General features: G+C 44.7%; 1 protein-coding gene and 1 pseudogene across 1 annotated transcript in view; both read right to left on the reverse strand.

Moving 5' to 3' along the window:
- MTUS2 (microtubule associated scaffold protein 2) overlaps positions 1 to 16,215 on the reverse strand; it is a 554,541-nt gene that overhangs the window by 340,472 nt on the left and 197,854 nt on the right. Inside the window, exons 3-4 of the mRNA XM_036300894.1 lie at positions 12,912 to 15,390; positions 7,756 to 7,996 (exon numbers count right to left, since the gene is read on the reverse strand). Coding sequence (XP_036156787.1) covers positions 7,756 to 7,996; positions 12,912 to 15,137 — 2,467 coding nt within the window. The 5' untranslated portion in view covers positions 15,138 to 15,390. The remainder of the gene's footprint in view (positions 1 to 7,755; positions 7,997 to 12,911; positions 15,391 to 16,215) is intronic.
- On the reverse strand, positions 10,294 to 10,465 carry LOC118652182 (annotated as a pseudogene).

Here is a 16,215-nt window from a genome sequence, read left to right on the forward strand (position 1 = left end):
CCATGATGCCCCTAATGGTACCCATAAAGCCAGTGCAGGTGGAAGCATCAGGAATATTTCCCAAGGTCTAATCACTGAAATTGTTCTTGTAAAGATAACCAATGACTTCCACGTTGTCAAATTCACAGATCCCGTCTCTGCCTTCAAACTACCTAGTTGCTCAGAAGCATTCAAAATGACTGACGTCTCCCTGCTCCTCTGAGGTCCTTGCTTCTCTCGGCTTTCTGGACACCAGATTCCCCTGGGTTCCTGCTTCTACCCTGGCTGCTGCTTCTCCTCTTCTTTGCTAAAGCATGAATGCTGGAACATAGGCACCCATCCTGAGGTGCCTTCTGCTCTCTAGCTGCACCCCCTTGACATTTTTCTTTCTTTTTTAATTGACATAACATTTTTAATAGTTTCATGTGCACAATATAATGATTCGACATTTGTATATATTGCAAAATGATCACTATACTAAGTTTAGTTAATATACCTCACCACATATATTTGCAAAATGTTTTTGTCTTGGGATGAGAACTTTCAAGATCCACTCTCTTTGCTCCTTTCAAATATGCCCTTGACTTTAGAGTAGCATCTGGCGAACCCCCAATTTCAGTCTCCAGCCCTGATCTCATAGAGCTTGGGGATCATATATCTAATTGCCTCTGTGATGGTTCCACTAGAACTTCCAAAACAGAATTCTCTGTTCTTCTCTGAGGCCTATTCTCTCTCCCACTCCCCTGGCTAGTCAACCTATCTTAAATGGCATCACCATCCATCAGTTCCTCAAGCCAAAATTCTAGAAGTCCTCATTAGCTCTCCTCTTTCTCCATCACCCACCCTCAATGTCCAGTCCTACTGGCTCTACTTCTAAAGTGTAGCCCAACAATTCCATCCCTTTCTCCCTCTGCTCTACAAGCTACCAGGATCTCTCATTTGGATCAGGGTACCAGCTCTTAACTGCTCTCCCACTTCCACTCTTACCTCTTCTATTGTATTCTACACAGACTACCTACGATGATCTTCAATAAGCATAGATCATGCTTTCAATGCTTAGGGGCTGCCCGTCACACTTGGATTAAAATCCAAACTTCTTACAGGGCATCTAAGGCCCTCTGTGATCTGGGCATCATCCACCTCCCTACTTTCTCTCCTACTGTTCACGTCTCCTTACTCCAGCCATGCTGACCCTTTTCCTGGTCTCTGACCATGCCAAGCTCAGGGCCTTTGTGTGCTGTTTCTTCCACATGGAACATATTTCTTGTGCAAATAGCTACACAGGAAGGTCTCACCTTATCCTATATAATAAAACCCTAATATGTAAATCGACCAAAGGACGAATCGACCAGTCGCTATGATGTGCACTGACCACCAGGGGGCAGATACTCAATGCCGGAGCTGCCCCTGGTGGTCAGTGCACTCCCACAGAGGGAGCGCCTCTCAGCCAGAAGCCGGGCTCATGACTGGTGAGCACAGCGGCAGGGGTCTTCTGAGGCAGCGCTAAGGACCCCTTGGGGGATGTCCGCCGAGAGGTCCCAGACTGCAAGAGGGTGCAGGCCAGGCTGAGGGACCCCCTCCCCACCCCTGTGCACAAATGGTGTGCACTGGGCCTCTAGTGAAAATGTAAGTGAGAGTCCAAAAAGAAACAATGTGGCCTAATCTCAAAGATTCTCAAGTTATAAAGTAGAAAGTCTGGAACTTCTCCATCCTTCTACTGGGGGAACGTAGCACAGGGGTGGAGCCAGAAAGAAAGTTCTGTTGCCGCTTTGGATCCAGCGGCAGTGAGACTGTGTATGGGTCAGGGGGTTGAGAAGATACTGATGATAGTGACTGGGTGGGCATCAGGGGAGACTGGGAGGATTACTGGGAGATATTTGAGAATTGGGGAGAGGGAGGACTCCAAAAGCATTGCAGGATATGAGAGTCTAGGAGTGAAGGGGGAGTGAGATTTTTAGAGTGGTTAGGGACTGGATCATTTGCTTTAAAAGCAGCAGGTATAGACTGGACTCTTTACTATCCTCTTGGTAGCTGAAGTGAGCTTTTGAAAATGACTGTGCTGAAACTAGCCCTTCTGGAGCCCAGGGTTGCTTAAGGGAGAGACCCAGTCTCAGCACATCATCTTAGACCAGAACAGGCAGAAAGAGGCCCATAAAATTTTATGATCATATGGAAAAGAAGAGCTATAACAGTAATAATGGTATAATGGTAGTAAAAGAAGTAAGATAAACACAGAAGAAAATAAGTTTTGTGTTTCCTGGGACCCAGGCTCCCACCTCCTGGACCTAGTGTGTACTGGTGAGGAAAGGAGGGGCGAGGGGAGGCGGGTTTGATTCTCACTCATTTCTCACAAGGCGAGTTCTCCCCCCATCTCGCTATTTGCATGAGGTCCGCACAGGCATCCTCCACTCCACCGCCAGGCCTCTGGCCCAAGGTAGTGTGTTGAGCACAGGCTCTTGTTTTAACCTGTTTATCTCCAGACCAATAAAGTGAGTGGCTATAGAGCTGCTTGTATCTAAGAGTCTCTTGACGCTCAGCCTTACAGAATGATTAGTGTAAAGATGTCTGTTTGTCAGTCAGCCCTCCCTCCCTACTGTTGTGTGGTGAAGACAGGGCCATGGACACGCCTGCCTCCCACCCTGACTCCCCCACTGCTCTAAGCACAGATTCCCCAGGGCGCCCCTGCCCTGTGGGCTCTGCTGACCTGCCCCACCTGGAGCTGCAGGCATCCTCTTTAGGTGTCATTTAAAGGACCCTGTGAAATAGTAAGATAGAGTGTGTGAGGAGAAAGGGGGTTGCTCTGAGGAAAACATGAAGAAAAAGGGAAGGATTTCTGCAGAAAGGAAAGAATGAGTGAAGGGCACTGCTGCGCAAGTCCAGGAAGCTTGGGGACTCTGCCAGCATGACCCGCAAGGGAGAGGCCACTGCCTGGGATAAGCCAAGAGAGTAGGCCAAGCAAAGGGCTGCAGCACGGCTCTGGTGCCCAGGAGCCAATCGGACCTGAGTCGTCATCACCCTCCAGAGCTTCGCATTGTCTGGAGTGAGAACTTCTCATCCTCAGTCCCAGTCCCACACCCCTCTCGTCCCTCCCCCAACCCCAACAGCACTAAGAAAGGATTTCATGTCTTCAGTGTCCTGTACAGGTGACACTCATCATTGTCACAGGCTGTGCTGGGACCCGATAATTCCCTGTGTGAACACACAGCTTTCTCTAAGAGAAGATACCCAGAAGCCCGAGGTAAAGGATTGGGGTCCTGAAGGAGTAGGGCTGGGGCGTCCCTCCCTGTCCTGGTGAGGGCTGAACTGCACAGAGGAAGTGGCAGCCGCAGCCCGAATGTGAGAGCACATATGAGCCAAAGGAGCTGCCTGCATGGATGGAACTAGAGAGCATTATGCTAAGCGAAATAAGCCAGTCAGAGAAAGATAAATATCACATGATCTCACTCATTTGTGGAATATAATGAACAACATAAACTGAGGAACAAAAACAGATCCAGAGACAGAGAAGCATGGATCTGACCGTCAAACCTCAGAGGGAAGGTAGGGGAGGGTGGGGTTAAGGGGAAGAGATCAACCAAAGGACTTGTATACATGCATATAAGCCTAACCAATGGACACAGGCAACAGGGGGGTGAGGGCATGAGTGGGGGGGTGGGGGAATGGGTGGATAAGGACACATATGTAATACCTTAATCAATAAAGAAAAATAAATAAATAAGTAAATAAATAAATAAATAAGGAGCTGCCTGCCACCCCTGAGCATTGCAGGCAGGATATTCTAAAGCAGGGGTGGGCAACCCCTGGCACACGTGCCAAACATGGCACGCCAATAACTATTGCTGGCACACGAAACCCTCTCTTATAATCTTACATTTACAATTTTTGTGAACATTTGAATGACTTAAATGTTAAATTACAAGGAACTGGCAAGACACTTGATGTGATGTTTGGTTACATAAAGGCTTTTGAAAAGAAACTGGAAGTCTTTAAGAGGGATGTGGATGGTGAGAGATTTAGATATTTCCCAAACCTCAAGAGGCACATCAAAGACCTCCCAAAAGATGACAGAACAGACTGTCAAAGCCTTCAAAAGCTGTTTTTAAACATCATCGAGTCAACTATTGAGCAGTTATTCTCAAGATTTGTGAAATTCAGAGAACTGGAAGAGACAGCAAAATTCATGAGGTTTCCAGACAGCATGAAACTGGAGGAACTAAACGTACAAATGTTTTCATGGATAGACATGGCTGACTTTGAAATGCAGTTGATTGAATTTCAGAGTAGCTCAATTTGGAAGAAGAAATTTATTGACCTTAGAGTTGACTTGGAAAACGTTGAAAAAAAAGCAATTAGAGACAGGAGTACCAGAGAGAAGTGTTAAAAACGAACTATTGAGGACTTGGAATGCCATTCCAGAAAATTTTTTCTGTTTAAAAACACTTTGCAACAGCGTTACTCTCCATGTTTTCATCCACATACATTTGTGAATCTTTGTTCTCAGTGATGAATTTTGTTAAGTCTCGTAATAGGAGTAGCCTGACAGATGAAAGTAGTAGCTCGTGCATATCTCTGAAGGTCACGAAATATAAACCTGATGTAAAATCTCTGCCATCAGTGATGCAGCAGCAAAAGTCCCACTGATAATATCAAACGGAGTCATAAAGTTTTCTGTCGGACTATCAGTGTAATGTATACATTAAAAAATAAATGTGTTTTTCATCATCATATACTGTGTTTTTTCACTCGAATGAATTTTATTATTTCTTCAAGGTTCTTCACATATGTACACTTTAAGAGATATCAAATAGGTGTAACATGTTCTCAAAAAATTAGGGTTGGCACGCAGAAGAATTTTGAGTCAGAGATTTTGCTGGTTTTGGTACACACTCACAAAAAGGTTGCCCACCCCTGTTCTAATTTGGAAATTTGACTTTTGCAAGATCAATCTCAACTAAGTTTAATTTTGGTCATTTCAATATCAACTTTTTCCAAATTCTGTACATAAGATAAAACTATTAACATTTGTTATATTATGCTATTTCAAAAAAGTACATAATCCAATTTTACATCAAATATATAACTCACTGATGAAGGTGAAGGTGAAACGGTGCTGGGTAGCAATGGCCACCAGTGAGGGGACATCCTGGCTTTAAACACGGTCCATCTGCTGTTTACCAACACTTTCGTGTCTCTAGCTGCATCCTGTCCTCCCAACTCTAGTCTCCTAAATTAGCTCCTACCTTCCCCTGTACACCTACTCCTGCCCCCTGCCTGCCTCTCTAAATGGCAGCTCCATCCTCCTAGTTGCTCAGGCCCAAAGCCCTGCAGTCTCCATTCATTACTCTTTCTCTCCCAGCTCATGTCCATTCAGTGTGCCTGACCTTCTCACCGTCTCACATCACTGCCAGGTCACTGCATCAGCTGTTTCCCCTGCTTCTGCCTTTGTCCCCTTAGTGTGTGCTCTCAACATGGGACCAGAAAGATCCTGTTTACACAAAAGTCAGATCACTCTGCCCAGTTCCAAACTCTCCACTGGTCTGCTCACTCAGAGTAAGAGTCAGACCCTTGCCATGGCTCTTGAACCTACCATTCTCCTGCCCACTCACTGCTCCCGCCTCCCTGGCCTTCTTGCCACCTCAGGGCATTTGCACTGGCTCCTCCCTCTGCCTGGAACACTCCTCAGGATATCCACATGGCTCCCTCAGCACCTCCTCTGGAGCCACCTTCTCAGGGAGGCCTTTTCTGCCCACCTTATTTAAAGCTGTAACCCTCCTGCTTCATGTCTCAAACCTCCTATTCCCATCCCATCTCTGCTTCATTTTATTCAGTACTAGTTATTTCTCCCAATACACCATGTAATTTGTTTGCTCACTAAGAAAAGTCTGCCCCCTCCCCCATTCTACAATTTAAGCTCCTCAGAGGCAAGGATTTTTGTCTGTTGTCTGCTTTATTCCCCCTCCCCACCTACAACAGTGCTGACATGTCAAAGTCCCTCAGCAGTAATTGTTGAATGAGTGACTGAATACATAACTGACCTGTAGCAGCTGTGACAACAATATGTAGGTCCATCACATTATCATGAGAATCATCAAAAAATAATTTCATCTTTTATAGAAGTGCTTGTCAAAAAACTAATTATTAAGACCATCAATGATTACCTCAGTAAATGACAATTCACAGAGTAATATAATGGCAAAGAGGTGAGGAAAGTCCCCTTCCACTAATAATAAAATAAAAGTAATAATAATAATTGTAGTAGTAATAAAGCTAATATTTAATACTGGCAAAGGTATGGCAAGAAGAAGCATGTTGAAAAAACATGAGTATGAAAATAATTATTACAAGTTTTCTAAAAAATTAGCCTGCAAAAAGTTTAGATATGCATTATCCCATAATTACACTTAAAATAGCCTATCCTAAGAAAACAATATGAAAGAAGGCAAATACGTATGCACAAAGATTCCAATTGCAACATTATTGAAAATAGTTCAGAGTAAGCAGAATCCAAGAGCCAGTGGTACAATGGTTACCTCATTTCTACTGTTATTCCCAAGTAACCCACTTTTCCACCTATGTCCCATCCATATGACTCTTCAGGTTGCAATTTCTCAAACACCATGTTGCTTGCTTTGATGACCCGTATCACAACTTATAACTGTGTGTTTCTTTCTGTGCTTGTTTTTACTGCTGCGTTCACCCATTAGACCAGCAGCTGCATGGAGGCAGGAGCTCTGTTTTGTTCACTGCTGCCATCCTCTATGATAGCTGCTGGCACAAAATAAGTACCAGAATTTGTTGAATAAATGAACAAACACTATTAGGCTGCCATGAAATATTTCTGAAACATTTTGGCATAGAAAATGCCCACAATATGATATTCACAGGAAAAAAAACAAAACTCACATTTGTGTTATTTTAGCTACTATGCTGAAAATGCATAGTAGCAGAAAAATGCATAGAAAGAAAACAAATTGAAAGAAAAAATCCCATAATATTGATTCTGTCTGGGTGCTAAAATATAAGTAGTATTACTTTCTTCTTTCTATTTTTCTATATTGAAAAAATTTTAAGTATATATGTATTATTTATATAATAAAGTGATACATTAAACCTACAAGAAGAAGAATGAAAGGAAAAATAAAGAAGTGCAGAGGATATTGCAGGAGGTGACACTGGCCAGCCACTGCAGAGCAGAGTGACAGGGCTAGGAGAGGTGCAGGCCGTTCTGTGTTCAAGATTTGTGAACAGGTGAAAACAGAGTGACATGGTCGGTGCCGGCCTGTAGGAAGAGCTCTCTGACAAACTGTGGCCCGCAGGTGGCGCCCAGCCCACTGTTCTTGAATATTAAACTATATTGGCACACAGCCGCACCATCCACCCACGTCTTACCTGTGGCTGCTTCCATGCTAAGTAGTTACAACACAGACTATCATAGCCCAGAAAGCCTAAAACATTGACTATCTGGCCTTTTACAGATAATGTTTCTGAATCCTGGAGGCCAGGATTCAGAAACATTATCTGTAAAAGGCCAGATAGTGTTTCTGAATCCTGGCCTCCAGGATGTACTATAGGAGGGAGAAACTACAAGAAGTGGTTATAGGGCCATCATTTTAAAGGTGCCATGAAGGTGACAGTTAAAGATAGATAAGTCTTGATAAATGTCAGATGGAATAACAGAAAAAGGGTGAGGCATTCGTATTTTAGACAGTTACCACATTTCATATGATAACTATTTAAAAGTGCAGCAGGGAAAACAGTCATTGTTGGATGGGTTACCTGAAGGATCAGAATTGTAGAGAGTTGCAGCTGTTGCCATGGGTCCTGGCGGGTGGATAGCACTTGCTGAAGACCTCTGACTGGCGATCAGGATCCTGCTCTTTGCAGAAGGTAAACGGGACATCGCGCCCAATCCCAACTGGGGCTTAAGGAGCATGGCGGAGCGGTAGAAGGTGGGAGGAACTTCGTAGTGTGCATAGGGAGGAGAACAAAATTCTTCTTTTCCAGGGAGTTCTGTAACCTATAGCAAATGAACAGAAGCTCAATCAAAAAAATCACATGGCAGGATGAGGACTGCACCTGCTCAGGACACTCAGCTCCAGCAATAACCACCTGGCATCTCTGAGTTGCTCCATCCCTGATCACTTACCTTCTTGGGGCACAAGTGTCTTCATTGTTGAGTTGACAACACACCTGGATGACCTCTTGGGTCTCCTCCAGTTCTAATAGTCTATAAATCTACATCTCACTGGGAGAAAAAAGAACTTATTTGGTAAGATTTTTTAATTTGATTGCTACAAAATCATCAGAATTTGTGCAAGTAGCCAATCTATAAGTAAATAATGTTAATGAAGCGTGGAAAGAATTTGCAAGTGTTCATAGAATTATGAGTTTCATTATTCCTATGGAGAAAAGGCACAATTTTTATGGTAACATAGTTTTATAATAAAAAAAATGAACTTTACCAATTTATGTTGTCTTTTCTAGGCTACTTATGAAATAAAACATGCACTGTTAATGAGGGAGAAAAGGCTATTTGAAAGAATATAAATGTTAATGGAAAAAATGTGTTTTCAGGCCTCCATAATCTATTTACGTCATTGAAAATGAGAGACTGATTTACATCCTCTGCTTGTCCTCCCTGCTAAGGGCGGGCTGACAGGAATGCCTGGGAAAGATTCACCAGAATGGAAGTTCTAGGAGAGAGTCTGTTGGCTGCTGAATCACTGACCTAAAACCGTGTCTGTCCATGGCCAAAATCAGTGAGCATCCAGCAGACAAACAAAACAGCTTTCTATTGTTTCCTAAATTTAATAATGTAACATTCCTGTTACTTTTTTCCAGTTAACAGTTTAGACTAGAATACAACTTATGGCTACCTTTCATGTATGCAATTCTGAACTCACAGAGCCTGTTCATGTCATCAGTGTTTCTTCATATTAAAAAGGAAAAAAATAAGACCGTACAATCATCTATTTCCTCTCAGTTTAAAAAGAATAGTGCCAGAGGCCATGCATGAAAAATACATCTGTTAATTAATTCTGCTCTAAATCACAATATATTTTATGTCATACATATCCACGAATCACAAGCATTTAACAATACTAGTATTTTTAATAGGGTCTATGAAGCTCTGAGCCGAACTGTTGGAAGAGATAAGCCCTTAAATTGATACTCTTTGAATGCTGAAATAGATACAAGTTCTCCTTAAATTGACATTATTGAAACTAAAGATTAGGCCTTTAAAGTTTTATCATAATCACATTGTAAAACATGCATGATTGCTATTGTAGACCGGCTGAACTGGGGCCACAGCAAATTACATTCCTTCAAAAGAACATTATACCTTTGCACTCTGATAAAAATGTTTACTATTCTCCACTTAATTCTCTTACTATTGATCTTTAGCTTTTATATTATACTTATATTTTCTCTGTTCTTTTATTTTTGTTTCTAAATTTTGATGCCACTGCACATTGTTTTTAGCAGGTGCTTACATGAGGAAATTATAATCATTTCTAACCTATATCTGTCAAGTTTTTAGGATTGCAATATGCTGAGCTCAGTAATTACTCAGTTCTTTGAAACTGCATAGTTTTTAGGGCTCAAAACCCACCTGGGAAATGGTCATCACGATTTCAGTAACTTCAATGCCTGTCATTTTGTTGGATAATTTGTCACTGGTAAGATAACAAATTCTTTACACAGGTGAGAAATATGCCTCAGATACCTAATCAGTGCATCTATAATAATAAAAGGGTAATATGCTAATTAGACCAGATGTCATTCCGGACGTCCTTCCTGATGAATTCGGGGCCCGAGAGAAGCCAGCCCGGGTCCCGGGTGCCTGCGGGCAGCCAGAGGGAAGCCAGCCTGGGTCCTGGGTGCCTACAGGTGGCCAGAGAAGGGAAGCCCAGGTCCCAGGTGCCAGAGGGAAGCTGGTGCCAGCAGCCGGGGAAAGGAAGGCCTACTCTTGCACAAATTTTAGTGCATCAGGCCTCTAGTCCTATATAATAAAAGCCTAAATGCAAATTGACCAAACAGCAGAATGACTGGTGGAACTACCAGTCGCTATCACGCACACTGACCACCAGGGGACAGATGCTCAATGCAGGAGCTGCCCCCAGCCCGCAGCCCCCAGGCCAGCCAAGACAGATGCCAGCAGGGGCCCCCCAATCAGCCCGCTGGTCACCCCACAAATTGGCCCTGATTGCTGGCCAGGCCTAGGAACCCTACCTGTGCACGAATTTCGTGCACTGGGCCTCTGGTTTTTAATAAAACAGGGGAATCTACAAACAACTTCACACTCCTTGTATCTTTCATCTTTATTGACAGAACACAACAGGGATCACTGCATAGTGAAAAACACATAAAGACCCACCCAAACTGTTATTTTTCCTGCTTCTCTAGTGGAGTTATTTTCCCCAATTAGCAATAATCATGCCTGGGATAAACTTCATTGTCTATAATACTGCCACTGCACAAAGCTCCAATTGAGTATTTTTAGAGAAATTATTTTGAAAACAAACTAAAGTATGCTCATGATTTCATTCAAATTCCTAAAATCCATCAAAGCACACAAACAAATCAGTTCTTACCAGATTGTCCCTCTTTGTGATTGCCCTATGCTGTTTTCCATGGGATCCTGGGCTGGAAAGCCATGGGTAAATGTGGAGGCTTCACTGAGAAGCCACTGGGACAGCCCAGGGAGATGACTTGTGATGTCTAATTGTGTCAACTAACCTGGGCCACTGTACCCAGATATTTGGTCAAAGTTTATTTTAGATATTTCTGTGAAGGTATTTTTGATGAGGGAAGGGAGTAGAGGAAGAAGTGGGTCCTAATATATGGTGACAGGAGAGGATTTGACTTTGGGGGTGGGCACACAGTGCAAAATACAGATCTTGTAACATATAAACCCACACCTGAAACCTGTATGATCATGTTGACCAATGTCACCCAATAAATTTAATTAAAATAAATAAAAATAAATATTTCTGTGGCAACTTGTCAGAAACATATTCTGTCATGAGCTGGGGGCACAGTGGTCGGATCTCCCCACGCCAAGCCTGACCAGAGGACTGAGACTTGCTGAGCTTCACAGAGATAGGAGCAAAGGCCAAGGGCCAGGGGGATATGTGTTTGGTAATTTAAGAAAGATTCACAGTCACCAATCTAAGAGCCTGACCTATAAACCAGAGTGGCAAATTGTCCATTGTTAGTGAGGTGGCACTGCCTAGGGTCAGACTCTAAGTTCCTCTGGCCAGGGCATGCTTTCACTGCACTTAGAACAGGACACCATGCAGCCCTGCATGGGGCTGAGTCCCTACCATAGAGACTAGACCCCCCTAAACTCTCGGGTCAGCATCCTCTCTCTAGATGTGTGAGGGGGAAGCCTCTCCAGGCGCAGAGTCAGAAGACGGGAAGCCAGCAGCGTGATTCAGTGCTGACAGCTGGCACCATGGTCGGCAGATGGCCAGCTTCTGGGGCACCTGGTCAGTGCTAGCCTTGGTGGAGATGTGCTGCTAAGAATGGATTGACCACTTACTTTGTGCCAGAGATGACATCTGCTATGATCAATAAAGTCTGTAAAACTGTTGATACAATCAATCAAGCTAGAGTCCAACCTGGGACTGGATTATTCTATCTCTAGGGAGCTTTGGTTAACTTCTGTTTGTATCCATCATATGTGAATTCATAAATCAGTTATCACTCAACATTTGTGAGCATGTGTTTATGCCAAGCACTGAACTCTGGGGTCACTGTGGGGAACAAAAGACAGAGAAAGTCTCTTCTCTCACGGACTTCACATTCTAGTTAATGCAGCAAAAGCAAAAAAGGTATATAGGAGAGATAAGTTCTAATAAGAAAGAACCTATAGAAAGGTGTCTGGGGAAAGGAAGCCTTCCCAATGAAATGACATTTGAAGGGGCCTAAAGAAAGTGAAGGAGATAGTCATTCAGGTATCTGGGAGGAACATTCCAAGTAGAGGGCAATGCAAAAGGCCTGGGGCAGCAGAGGGAGAGAGGAAGTCTGGAGGAAGGAGAGGCAGTCAGGAGGTAATGAGCCACCTACAGACTCCAGCCTGTGGTCTGAGTGGCCTGGGCAGACCTGAAGGGTGTTAGGGAGAGGAATGATCTGAGCCAGCTTTCCTTTTAATTGATCACTCTGCCTGCCAGGACATTGCTTCTGGAGGCCAATCGTCTTCATGAGCTCTGGGAGGATGACTCACCTAGCACCCAGTTACTTAAAGGGGCAGCACCCAGAGGAAAGGGTGAGGGCCTAGGAGAGCATCTCAGTGCTGCCATTGTTCTGTGGCCTTAGGTGAGTTATGCATACCTCTCCACATCTGTGTCCTCATCTATATAATGATAAAACCAGCAATCCCAATCTCCAGAGAGTTACAGTAAGGACTGCTGAAGATTGACAAAGGTTAAATATATTACATGGCATAGCAGGTGCTCAACTAAATGTTAGGTAATGATTATTTTGACCCATGCCTATTTTCTACTCACTGTGTTCTTCACTTGTGTGAATATGAGATATCCCCCTCAGAGGATGAAGTCTGACCAATTTGAACAATGCATTTATTTCTGACTTTTGTTCTATTGACCTGGCTTATAGATGAATTAGGCTCACTTATTTAAACACAGAAGACAATTTAAACGCATGCTCATCTAACTTCATGTGTATCCTATTGCGTGGAATTTACGTGAGTCTCCTCAGGTGGTAGATCCATCTCATTACGATCATCAACCTTCTCCAGTCAAAAATGTCCATTCGTCTACAACCTCCTCTATTAAAAGCATTATTTCTGTACAGGTATATCCAAGGGAGACTTTCCAAAGGGAGAATATTCTGTTTTCACAATTGAAAATATGTGACAAAGTTTAGATGTTCAACTTATAAATCATATCACAATGATATTCTCTTACCTCCTGCAAAAACTTTTCACTAATCTGACTGAAATGGTGTCCTGGGGGTTTGATCCCAGATACCATCAACCCAGGACTGAAGACCCTCGGCTTCTGCAAGTCTGGCTTGAACTTCTCGTAGAGGCTGGCAGCCGGCTTCAGGTCTCTGCCTGCCACCTTCTCCTCTTTGGGAAGAGCCGTGTTACATGTGGGCGGAGCATAAGGAAGGCCCACTGGGACCAGCGAGGTGTCCACCTGTCCGAGAGCCTGCGGACTCCTCCTGATGTAGGTGATGATCTTGGGCCTCACGTGCTTGGGCTTGGGCAAAATGATGGGCTTGGGTTCTGTCCTTTCTGCTGTTCTTTCAACCTGGTGGCTCTCCAGTGCCTCCTGCGAGGAAGGTGTACCCTCAGAATGTGTGGAGATTGGCTTGGGGATCCCACTGGGGCAGGTGTTCTTGTCAGGCACTTTGGGGGAGGTGTTCAACAACTGCAAGCTGTCAGTGGGAGGTGGGGCAGCCGAGAGTGGCCCTGAGGGTGACCCTGTATACATACTCAAGTCCTGAAGACTGGCGCTGGGCTGGTGGCTCACACTGACAGTTGTCTCTGGGTGGAGAGGGGTTGGGACACTGAGAGGAGAATCAGTTCTTGCTGTGGAACTTTCAGTCTTAACTGCATTTTCTAGAAGGTTCTTATTTTCAGCAACAGATGTAGTGACCTCTTTGCTTTCCCCGGCTTCTGAGCTGCTGCTCTGAGGGTCAAGGGGCTCAGGGACCCCAGTTTTACTCTCTCCAACAGAAGGATCTGAAGTAAAATCCATAGCACTGGCCCTGCTCCCACTGCTCAGCACCCTTTTCTCCTCGCTGGCAGCTGAGGGTCTGCTGTCAGCTGGGGCACGAGGAATAAAAGCTGCATGACCATCACCTGGTGACATGCTGCTGGATGAACTTTCATGCAGCTTCCCAGCTGCAACTGGTGAAATTTTGCCGGGGAGCTGATTATCAGCAGCTCGCAAGGAAGCCAGGCCAGGTTTGGGGAAGGTCTGGAGAGAACCTTGCTCACCCAGGTGGACGGCGCTCTGGTCCTGCACGCTCCTGCCTCTTGGCCCTCCAGGCGTGTGGACACTGCTCTGGGGCTGGGGCAGGCTGCTGACCGCCCTGGTGGGGGCTTCTTGCTGTGCTCCCCCGCCAGGCAAATTTCTCTCTTGGAGTAAGACGCTGTCTTCCTTGGGACATCCCAGACACTCGGCCCGGGCTGACATGAACTCCTGCAGGGCCCAGGGTTGGACAGATTTCAGCTCTGGCTTGGGCCCTCCCTTTTCCTGATCTAATTGTGCTTCTGGCTCACTCAGGGCGTCCTTGGGTGCTGAAGTCAGAGCACACCCTGACTGGGCAGAGCGTGGTGTGCTCTCGTTGCTAACTTCTGGCACATGTGCTCCTCCCATCGGGGGCTCTAAGCAGGTGGTCTCCTTGGCTTCTGAGGTAGATGGTTTAGGATGACACACACTCTTTCCCTCTGAGGTGATGTCAGCTGGAGGACAAGCTGTCCCTGGGGAGTGGGATGTCACTGTCTTCTGTGGCCCCTCACCACCCTTGGGCATGCCATCCGGGGCATCAGGGGGGTCCAGTGGGACAGGCTGTGGAGGTGGCTGAGTCAGGCTCCCGGCACACTCCTTCGTGAACTGGTCCCCTGCAGCAGCAGGGCTGCTCGCCCTATCCAAAGCGTGCCTTCTCAGTGCCGCGTCGTCCAGCGTCTTTGCCAGTTTATCCTTGGGAGCATGTCGGGGAGTTTCGGTGCCTTTTGGAGTCAAAACGTCTGGACTGGCCTCACCCGTAACAGACCTCCAGCCTGCCAGACTTGGTCCCTGTCCGCTCCACGCGGGCTGCAGGAGAGCTGTGCCTCTCTGAATTGCGTGCTCTTCATTTATTTCCCTACGAACAGCTGCAGACAATTTTAAATCCTTCAGGCTGCTGGGGCCAGCCTGTAGTCCCTTCCCAAAGCCCTGAAGTGAGTGAAATTCGTTATGGAAATGGCTTCTGTTTTCTGGCTCATGTGAATTTGCATTTCCAATTTCATCTGTCAGGTCACATGTCTGAGACTCATCGCGAGAGGGACCGCCCTCCACCAGGATCTGATTGGCATTAGTATCACCCAGACTTAGGAGACTCTCATTATTATTTTTCACCCCCTTTCTGTTGTCCTGCAATTGAGTGTAATATGATTTCTTGGGAGCCAATGGGACACTCATCTTCCACCTTCAGTGGGGGCTGCTCGCCATGCAGCCCTCCTGGACGGAGCCTGGACGGAGAGGGGCTTCCTCAAGCTGCTGCGGGGTTAAGAGGAAATTCTGAAGCTGCTCGTCGCCCCCTGACAATGTTACATCGAGACACGGCTTTTAATCATTTTCAGAGCAATTTTAAAACCGAACCTTGTCTTGATATGTGGCTGGACGACTTATCTGTTAGGGGCTTGCTGAACAAGAGCCAATTAATCCATGAGACCTAGAGAGAAATAAAAATAAAACCTTGTTAAATTGACACAGAGATTCTCAAGAGAAAAAGGCATGGTGAGCACAGATTTACTCATCACTTTCATAGTATTATTTCATTCATTCAACCCATAGATTTCTAAAAAACCTTTCAGAGAAGGGCTCCTGCTGACCAAGTAGGGAGAAATTGAAACTTCAGAATAATTAATGTTAGAAATGGATGGTGAACACCTATTAAATCTTAAATTCAGATTTTAAAAATCCACAAGTCCCTACTGATAATGAATTAAAAGGGTGGAGGAGAAAAAAAGGCTCTTCTTCACAGAAGACTACCAACTAATACAGGGAAACTATGCAGTTAGGAAATCACCATTTTTCAACCACCAGAGTCATCATTATCTTGGGCGAGGGACACAGCAGTGCTCCTGGGTGACAGATTGTTGGGGAACAGAATATTTACAGAATCTCAAGGTACCATCCTCCAGATTACTTTATTTCTTACAAAAGAAAAATTTTATCTTTACAATTGAGACAAATGGTGGACATCTCCCTAATTAAATGATCAAATTTATCATCATCAATAATGGAAACTATCAGTGTTCCCGAGGCTAGGTAGTTCTCAGTGCTTCATATCACCCAGTAGTATTCTTGCTATAAATGTTCAACCTGAATTTCATCAGGAGGAAATAATCAAATTTAAGTTGATGGACATTTTATAAAATAACTGGCCTAACCTTGGCCCAAAATGCCAGTAGTTATCTAAACACAGTGCATGATCCTTGACTGGGCCTTGGGTTTTTTAAAAAAGTTAGCAAAGTATTGAGACAATTAGAAATTT

Source organism: Myotis myotis, unplaced genomic scaffold (genome assembly GCF_014108235.1).
Source record: "Myotis myotis isolate mMyoMyo1 unplaced genomic scaffold, mMyoMyo1.p scaffold_m19_p_3, whole genome shotgun sequence".
NCBI classification, from domain to species: Eukaryota; Metazoa; Chordata; class Mammalia; order Chiroptera; family Vespertilionidae; genus Myotis; species Myotis myotis.